The sequence below is a fragment of the Xiphias gladius genome, chromosome 23 (assembly GCF_016859285.1).
Source record: "Xiphias gladius isolate SHS-SW01 ecotype Sanya breed wild chromosome 23, ASM1685928v1, whole genome shotgun sequence".
NCBI classification, from domain to species: Eukaryota; Metazoa; Chordata; class Actinopteri; order Istiophoriformes; family Xiphiidae; genus Xiphias; species Xiphias gladius.
The window spans coordinates 16,479,844-16,489,031 of record NC_053422.1 but is presented as its reverse complement, the minus strand read 5'-3'; the positions used below and the strand labels follow the sequence as shown (position 1 = coordinate 16,489,031).

General features: G+C 40.2%; 1 protein-coding gene across 1 annotated transcript; it reads left to right on the top strand.

Annotated features, from left to right (window-relative positions):
* On the top strand, positions 1-5,793 carry LOC120785727 (neuronal acetylcholine receptor subunit alpha-9-II). The gene is made up of 7 exons (XM_040120599.1): positions 1-40; positions 846-991; positions 2,105-2,155; positions 2,203-2,287; positions 3,342-3,550; positions 3,945-4,296; positions 5,015-5,793. The coding sequence occupies exons 1-7, from the start codon at positions 1-3 to the stop codon at positions 5,743-5,745; spliced, it is 1,614 nt and encodes a 537-aa protein (XP_039976533.1). The 3' UTR covers positions 5,746-5,793.
* Positions 5,794-9,188: the final 3,395 nt, after the last annotated feature.

Here is a 9,188-nt window from a genome sequence, read left to right as displayed (position 1 = left end):
ATGATCGCACTAATCTGTCTGGCGATGCTGCTTCCTGAAGGTGAGTCAGACTCGAGCTCTTACTTGCAGAAAATGAAAAGTGTCTGTGGTGTTGTTAATCATTCGAACAGATTGTGCTGTTTTAAACTTAAACGCATGCTTCTCATTTGGTTAAAAGAGAAAGTTTATCAATGTTAAATGCAGTGCTGTGCGCGCAATTATGCACAAACCGCAGTGGCTTTGAAGAGCAGTTACCAAAGCAGTATGCTCATGAGGAAAAACCATTACCAGTTGAATTTTGCATATGGCTTTCAAACCATTTAACTTAATCTAAAAAGATGAATTTAATGAAGATGAGGAAGTTTGTTTGCTAATATATTAAAAACTGGTATTTAAACCCAATGTAAAAATTAACTTTCTCTCAATTCACTAAGACTTGATGCAGGTTTTTAAAATGGTCCAACAAAAACAAAAGAATTATTCCTACAAATGCTTCCAAATAAATTTTATCATTTTATAGTACTTATTGCCTAAAAACAGTGTAGCATGTAGAAAAAGCATCAGTAACAAATATTACAACCACACAGTCTATATTTATCTCTCTAATTTCTTAGATTTTCAGATTAATTTTTTAGTTTTTCTTAAGATTAATTTAAAGGCACTATTAGAGCAATGTACAGGAAAATACAGATATTAAATTCATTAATATTATGGTTATGCCCACGTGAGTCCATGGTCTTCATGTATGTGACAGTGCCAGACAACATAACAATCTCAGAAGTAATGGTACATAAAATCACATTAGAAAACACCAATGTTCATTTGTCAAAAACAAATGACCGATGACCACATCTTTCTCCCTCCAGTGGTTAACTCTGCTCAAGGTCACTATGCCCAGAAGCTTCTGAATGATCTGATGGAGAATTATTCCAGCGCCCTGCGGCCTGTGGAGGACACAGACAGAGCCCTCAACGTCACCTTACAGATCACACTTTCTCAGATCAAAGACATGGTGAGTGCTAGCTCATCTGCAAGATCCTCATTACTAAATTCTAAAGTGATTATTGTATGTACTGTATTCTATGATAAGATCTTAATTATCAACATAACAACAATTTCTTCAAACTAGACAACAGGACTGTCCTCAACTAAAACACTGTCTCAGCCAAATAGAACTGAGCTGAACTAAAAAATCTGTAAAATTGTCAGAAGAACCTGTTACGCACACAAAAAGTTCTTATTAAAGACCAAGGTGTATTTGTGAATATTGTTATGCTTTATGATTAGCTTGGTAGAGATCATGCAAATACATAGAACTGTAGAGTATAACTGACACCATAGATATGCCAAACCTAGATCCAAAACATGAAGATGAGATGTTAAGTTGTATTTGTATTAAATTTATACTGGGTTTTCATTATTGCAAAGACAGTGGTCGCTAAAGGATGGATGTGTAGGTGCTGATGTGTATGAAGGACAGGCAGACCTCCTACTGTACAGGCCAGGCCTACTGTTACTCAGCTGGCTTAGGTTCCTGTTCAGGTTCAGTGCTGGGTCAGCCCAATGAGAATTAGCACTTGTGTTGGGCACGTGCGTTTGGCTTTGTGTGGCTGAAGAGAGAGAACCAGCTTTCCTACTGAATGTAATGTCTCTGTGGTATACCAGGTTGTCTGTTGATGTCAGTCTGTCATGTTTGAGAGGGCAACAGTGAGAGCCAGACAAGGTTGTGTGTGTGTGTGTGTGTGTGTGTGTGTGTGTGTGTGTGTGTGTGTCTTAGGGTGTCCTGTTACCCAACAGGGTTATGTTTTCTTCGGTTCGGTGCTTCATTGAAGCTCTCGCAGCGACACCAATACCACCCCCACTAATCACCCTCATCCCCCCTGTCACTCTGCTCATCCACCTGATATTGACAGACAGGGCTAGATTTCAGTTGTGGAGATAATCTGAGGCGTATCTGTCCCCGTCATTCTCATAGAGTTGTTGAGCAGTAGAGAAATGAGAAAGAGATCAAGACGATCTGCTGTTAATGTGTATCCATTGTCTGTAGGTAGGTGTGTGTTTGTATGAGTGCATCTTCAAATGCTTTTTCTTATTTGAGTGTGTGTGCGTGTGTGCGTGCGCAAAGGATGAGAGGAACCAGGTGCTGATCGCCTATCTGTGGATTAGGCAGACGTGGCATGATGCTTACCTGAAGTGGAAAAAAGAGGACTACTGGACTTTGACATCAATGCTTACCTGAAGTGGAAAAAAGAGGACTATGACGGACTTGAAGTCATCCACATCCCTAGCAGCCTGGTGTGGAGGCCTGGCCCCTCCCTCTCCACTCCAAAACATGTCATCCACACACACACACACACACACACACACACACAAAATAGTTTCCTGATCTTTCTATTCCTATGAGCATAGTGTTTTTAGCAAAAACTAATTTCGGCCTCTATGGGCCCTGAGTTTCAATTCTTGTCAAACCTTTATTTTACTATAACAGGTTAAAACACTGTTATTGCAGTATTATTTTAAAAGACTAACTCCAGCAAGAGGCAGGATTATGCACATACACACATTCACCCTTGGGAGCTCACCACTTTCACGGACTAACATTTCTTGAGGGTATTTCATTATAATCTAGGTATTTGTGACATTATAAATATACTTTTATAATAATAATCTGTAATAAAACACTTACAACTGCAGAGTTGCAAAATTCTCCTGTCAACAGTTTCAGTATATTTAACAAAGCTCAAACGTCTATTAGTAATATATAGGTGATAAAATTATATGTGGTACATTTATATCCTTTGCATATAAGCATACTTTTCAAAAGAATTGCCTCACGTGATCACAGCCCCTGTGATACAGCTATCATGCAATGATAGAGACAAACTTGGTAGTTTAGTACATAATATGCTTTGGACATTATGTCATAAAACATGAAAATCAGAATCAAAGTGGTCATAATTACATAACATACAATAATCAGACATTGTACATTGACAAACACTAAATTGCCAGTTTATTAGGAATGCTTGTAGAGTCAAATGCAATAGCCATACAAATATCCTACCTGTATAAAATGTATAATCTTAAATTTTTTGTTGACAGTGTATCACAGAGATGTTGAATCAACTCCATTTTTGAGTCTGTAATCTGAATAATACGTTCATTGTGCTTGTGTGTCTAATACACAGGTAACACACTGTCGAAAGCATAGAACATAAAGTATACAATTGAAACAAACAAGAGAACACTAGTAAGTCAATTCTGGATTTTAGCCAATAACATCCAGGTCCCATTCTGACTACTGTAACTGAAGACGACATTGCAGCTCACTAAATGACATTGGTGACGTGAGCTTTTGTTAGTGTGTGTCTACTTTCTCTCCTCCTCCAGAGCTGACGATGACTTCTCTGGGCCGATGGACACCAACGTGAAACTGCGCTACAATGGAGAGATAACCTGGGATGCTCCTGCCATCACCAAGAGCTCCTGTGTGGTGGATGTCTCCTACTTCCCCTTTGATAGCCAGGAATGTAACCTGACTTTTGGCTCCTGGACCTACAATGGTAACCAGGTATGGAGAAACACATGCACACAGGCAGCCATACTCACTTACAACCAGGGAATGTTGTGGAGGATAAACCCACCTCAATTCAGTTTATCCACCTTTTCAGGATGATGCAGATCTGTGTCACCTACATTTATCAGGTCAGATGACTTCGTTAAATGACACAAGCTTCACTCAGGTTTGGGTTGTGAGGCTCTGACCTCAGTGTTAGATCAGTGGGTAATTGAGACTGACTAGCTTGAAAAAGAGATCAGACACACATACTCTATACCCTTGCCTTAAGACTCATTGTATAGAGCATTATATCTGTTTGTTGAATTTGTCTTTTCTTGGAAAACGTCAGTGGGTTGAGATGGTTGTGTGCCTACTTTACACCTACTCGTCCTTACCCTAATTCCAGGTAGACATCATTATGGGCATGGACAGCGGTGACCTGTCAGACTTTGTAGAAAATGTGGAATGGGAGTGCCACGGGATGCCGGCCACCAAGAATGTCATAATGTATGGCTGCTGCTCTGACCCATATCCAGACATCACGTACACCTTGCTCCTGCAGCGCCGCTCCTCCTTCTACATCTTCAACCTCCTCCTCCCCTGTTTCCTCATCTCCTTTCTGGCTCCTCTGGGGTTCTACCTGCCTGCAGACTCTGGGGAGAAGGTTTCCCTCGGAGTGACGGTTCTTCTGGCTCTCACTGTGTTTCAGCTAATGGTGGCTGAGAGCATGCCTCCATCAGAGAGTGTGCCGCTTATAGGTAAGAATGTGTTTGTTTAGGATTGTGTCGAAGCCATTATGTTTAGAATATTTTATGTAACTGTAGCATCTTTAAATTTATCATAGTGGCTTGCCAACTTGTCTTAGTGTCTTTTTAGTCATGCTAGCAGCTTGGCTATAGGGATGCCAATTTCGGTTGGTCGGTTGGTTGATCCCCTTCTTTGGTCCAGACTGAAATATTTCAACGGCTATTGCATGAAATGCAATACATTTTGTAAAGACATTCATGGTCGTTAGATATTGTATTCTAATGACCTCCTTACTTTTCCTCTATTACCACCATTAACTTTGCATATAGCACCATAATTAGGTCAAATTAATAATTTGTCTAATATTCATGCCCAAATACTATTCATTCCCATCAGTCTCAGCTCTAAATGTGTTTAGTTTTAGTTAGCAAATGTTAGGATGCTAACACGCTCAGCTAAGATGGTGAACATAGTGTAGCAATATTAAACCTGCCAAACATTAGCATTGTCATTGTAACATTAACATGCTGATGTTAGCATTTAGCACGAAGTGCTGCTGAGCTTCACAAAGCTGCTAGCATGGCTTTGCATTTGAGTGAGATCTCAGTTGTTCAGTGAAGGAGTTCAAGACAAATATTGCCAAATTAAAACAAAAGTCATGGAGTATCTTTTTGAGAGTCCTAACAGAAACCTTCCCTCCTGTCTTTTTCCCCCCTGTCTGTTACACAGGGAAGTACTATATTGCTACTATGACCATGGTCACAGCCTCCACAGCTCTCACCATCTTCATCATGAACATTCACTTCTGTGGTGCAGAGGCCAAACCAGTTCCCCACTGGGCAAAAGTCCTCATCATTGACTACATGTCCAAGATTTTCTTTGTGTATGAGGTAGGTGAGAACTGTGCCTCTGCCTCCCAGGATGACATTCGTCACCAGCATCTCAGCTCTCACATTCATGCGAATGGAAAACCCAGGAGCCACAGTAGCCGAGAGGACAGGCAAAATCACAAATACCCCAGGCCCCAGACGCCCAAACCACAACACCATCCCAAAGTGAAAGCCCAGCACCACATCACGAGAAAAGAGAGGAGCCACCTCTCCAGCTTCGTACCTGGAAAGTATGAAGGCTCTAATGGTAAAATCCCCACAGGTGACTGCTGTAAAGAGGACCAGAAGGTCCCCTCCAGCCCAGAAGAAAAAAAGGCTCCACCTCAAGGCCCCACTGTATCCTTTAGCCCCTGCGTGTTCTGTTGCCACGGAAGTGGCATCCCTGGTGTGGACACCAAGCTGGTGTGCAATGTTGAGTATATCGCCAACTGTTTCCGAGAGCAGAGGGCCACATGCGCCAAGGGGGCAGAATGGAAGAAGATTGCTAAGGTGATGGACAGATTCTTCATGTGGATCTTTTTCATCATGGTTTTTCTCATGAGCATCCTCATCATTGGCAAAGCACCATGACCAAGCAGTGATGCTACGGATTTTTAAATATTTGACTGTATAGTCAGATAAAAAAGGTGGAGGGACAATATTCTTTTTTTATAAAAATTATATATGTTGAAAAAATATTTTAATAGTATAGATTACAATGATATGAAAATAAACATAATATACTTTGCATTCAGTGTTTTTGCCCAGGTACATATAGCCCAGGCTGTATTCCTCAATATTAACAAAACATTAAAACCCATGATTTCATAAACACACAGTGATTTTGTGTCCCACACATAGCAGCATTACATTATTTGGTCTTCATAGAAAACACAACAAAATGCACCAGACTCTAACAAAATACACAGGGAATGCCAAGGACTTACTGTGTAATCAAAGGAATATATGCAGACATCAGGTACAACAAATGATTTTTCTTAAATCACTGTTTTCAGTTTTCTCTCTCAAGGACATTCACAGAGTTGTTCCTAAGCCACTCCAGCATGGTCTTGGCTGTGTAATTAGGGTCTTTGTCCTGTTGGAATGTGAATCTTTTGCCCAGTCTGAGGTCATGATGGCTCTGTCCCAGGTTTTCATTAAGGATCTCTCTTTAGTTTGCTCTGTTCAGTTTTACCTAAACAATGACCAGTCTCCCTTTCCCTGCTGATGGGAAAAAACACCCTCACAACATGATGCTGCCACCAACATGCTTCACCATTGAGATGGTATTGGGCAGGTGATGAGCATTGCCCGGGTTCCTCCAAACATGACTATTAGAATTGAGGCCAAACTGTTTTCTGTGCTCTGCAGGCAGTTCCTTTGACCTCATGGCCTGGGGTTTGCTCTGATATACATTGTCAACTGTGAGACCTTATATAGACATGTGTGTGTCTGTCCAAATCATGTGCAATCGATTGAATCGTCCACAGGTCGACTCCAATCAAGGTGTAGAAACATCCCAAACATGATCAAGAGAAATAGGAGGCACCTGAGCAAACTTTCAAGTGTCACAGCAAAGGGTCTGAATACTTTTGTCAATGTGATATTTTAGTTTTTTCTTTTTAATAAATCTGCAAAAATTTCTAAAACTCTTTTCTCACTTTGTCATTTTGGGATATTGAGATTAGATTGATGAATTTAAACGATTTAAGCAAAAGACTGCAACATAAAAAAATGTGAAAAAAGTGAAGGGGTCTAAATACTTTCTGAATGCGCTGTAAAACGGATAGATGTAATGCCACCAGAACCAACAACATCATTAAAATACTGTTCCTATGTTAATACATCAACACTGAATCACTACTTTTATTTGAGCAAGGAAAACTTCTTCCACCACTCGTACTCATAAGTGTGTTTTGCTTCTTCTTCCTACCTTTAGTATGTAGGGAGTCAGAATGATACTAAAGAAAAGAGGATCTTTAATCATTGTCTCACAGTATTTTGACCACAATACCTTAATCTTACAGTAGAGGGTGTACATTACCCACATTTTGGTGGTGGATACCATTTGAAACTGAATGCAGCAACACAAATGCACAGGATTTAGACCTCAGAGTTATTTCTTCTGTCTTTTCATCATCTAGAGTGATACACTCATCAAATTTCTCAACTGAGTGGAGAAAAAAAGATTTGTAGGCTATTTATTATTCCTCCATGTTTTTGTATGGCAATGAATGGTTTGCTGAAATTTCATGATTAAATTGAGGCTATTAATGAATGCGTGTTAGTAAAAATGCTGAGGCAGCAGTCAGCATGTATGTTGATTGTTCTGTCACGGTTCTTCCACTTGGGTCATGTTGAGCAGAAATCAGATTGCCAGAGGAGTCATTGTTTTTCTATCTTCCTCTCCGAAGTGATTGTCATGCTAAAGCATGATGCATCTGGTATAAGTGAGAATATCTTACATTTGCTGTCTGAGGAAAGCCGACTGCATTGTGTTCCATTAGTGTTGAGCGTGCCGCAGGGGCCGCAGCAGGCTGTAATCACCATAGGAGACCAGGAGAAGTGCAAACCGTGTAATTTGGACAGGCACTGCAGCTCAGGCACCGAGGGAAAGACTGCTGGGAAAATTACTAAGTACTTTACAAAATTTCACTCGGAGAGATATTATCTGTTGTCATGTAGATTTACTCACAGAAGGGGTAAATCACTGTGATGATACAATGGGTTCACCAATGACCGACTAGTGTTTAAAAGGAACTAAGTCCTTTTGCACAATTACCACTCTTAAGCACAATTTTGAGGCACTTTACACGTGTTTGCATTATATACTAATTTATATTTGTAATCCACATTTCAAAGGGAAATATTGTTCTTTATACTGAACCACTTTTATCTGACAGCTGTAGTCTTTCTTTTGCAGTTTAAGATTTTACATACAAAACATATGATATAATCCAGTAATATAGACAATTTGTCACATTGTTACTGAGTACTTCATACTGAAATTGCACATTATTCTCTGTTTTATTACAAAGAAGAGATTTAAATTGTTATTTGGAACTCTTTATGGGGCTTTGAGAGCAATTTGAAAAATCAAAACAGAATGAAATGTTGCCTTCATTGCATTATTGTGTAGGTAGTTTAATACGGTCACTGACTGACCTTATGGAAAGGAATTTGAAGTGTCTGGTCCTGAGTGTGTAAAACTTTTATTTCACTTTACATTTGAAACAGGTTTTGGTTGAAATATGCAAAACTACCAACAAATGACATATTATACAAATGAATCATTACCAAATGATGTGACAAGAGTGTTAATGAGAACACAATGGAAGAATCAAAGGTACAATTTTACAGTTTTTTTTTTTCAGGCCCAGATTTCAAACAGGGGTCTGCTGTTCAGAGTGCGATTATAAACGTGCTGCTTTCATTTGAAAAGTGTGTATGGTGCAATGTGTGTAAGTTCAAGTTTTACATAGACATACAGTAGCTTAGATGATTTTCTCGGGTGGAATAATGGTGGTGCAGGGGGCAGAGGAAAGTGGAGGGGCCCAGACTAACCCCCCCCCCTGTGCACAGGGCCCACATCTTAGCTACGCGCTTGCGTTTGCATGACGCTTCCTTCATGGACCCCAGTTTTGAAACAGCAGCTGCACGCCATCTGCAGCTGATTTAGGTTTATGTATTACTGTCCACCAGTGCTGCCATTAACTTTCGTTTGACATAATACTCTGTAAAACTTTAACAAGCCCACAATGTACCAGAGAGACAGAGGACATCCATAGTTAACGAGATTAATTCTTGATCCGTGAAGAGCAGGATCTTGAAATTGGCCAGCGGTTGCCATGGTGACGGAGGCGCGCTAAGCTCCAAAGTGCTCCACAATGTTTACAGACATTTAGAAAGTTTGTTTTTAGCCGGAGACACAGCCCTGGATATCCTAAGACTTGAAAGCGGTTTTATAATTAAAGATATAGAGGCTCAAGGGCAGGAGCAGGGGGAGTGCAGTAAACATCCGCGGAGACGCCCAT

Excerpts from the sequence above, each read along its gene's own strand:
- LOC120785727 (XM_040120599.1), top strand. The coding sequence starts at position 1 with ATGATCGCACTAATCTGTCTGGCGATGCTGCTTCCTGAAG. Across the intron at positions 41-845 it reads GGCGATGCTGCTTCCTGAAG|TGGTTAACTCTGCTCAAGGT; the intron begins GTGAGTCAGACT and ends TTCTCCCTCCAG. Across the intron at positions 4,297-5,014 it reads AGAGAGTGTGCCGCTTATAG|GGAAGTACTATATTGCTACT; the intron begins GTAAGAATGTGT and ends TCTGTTACACAG.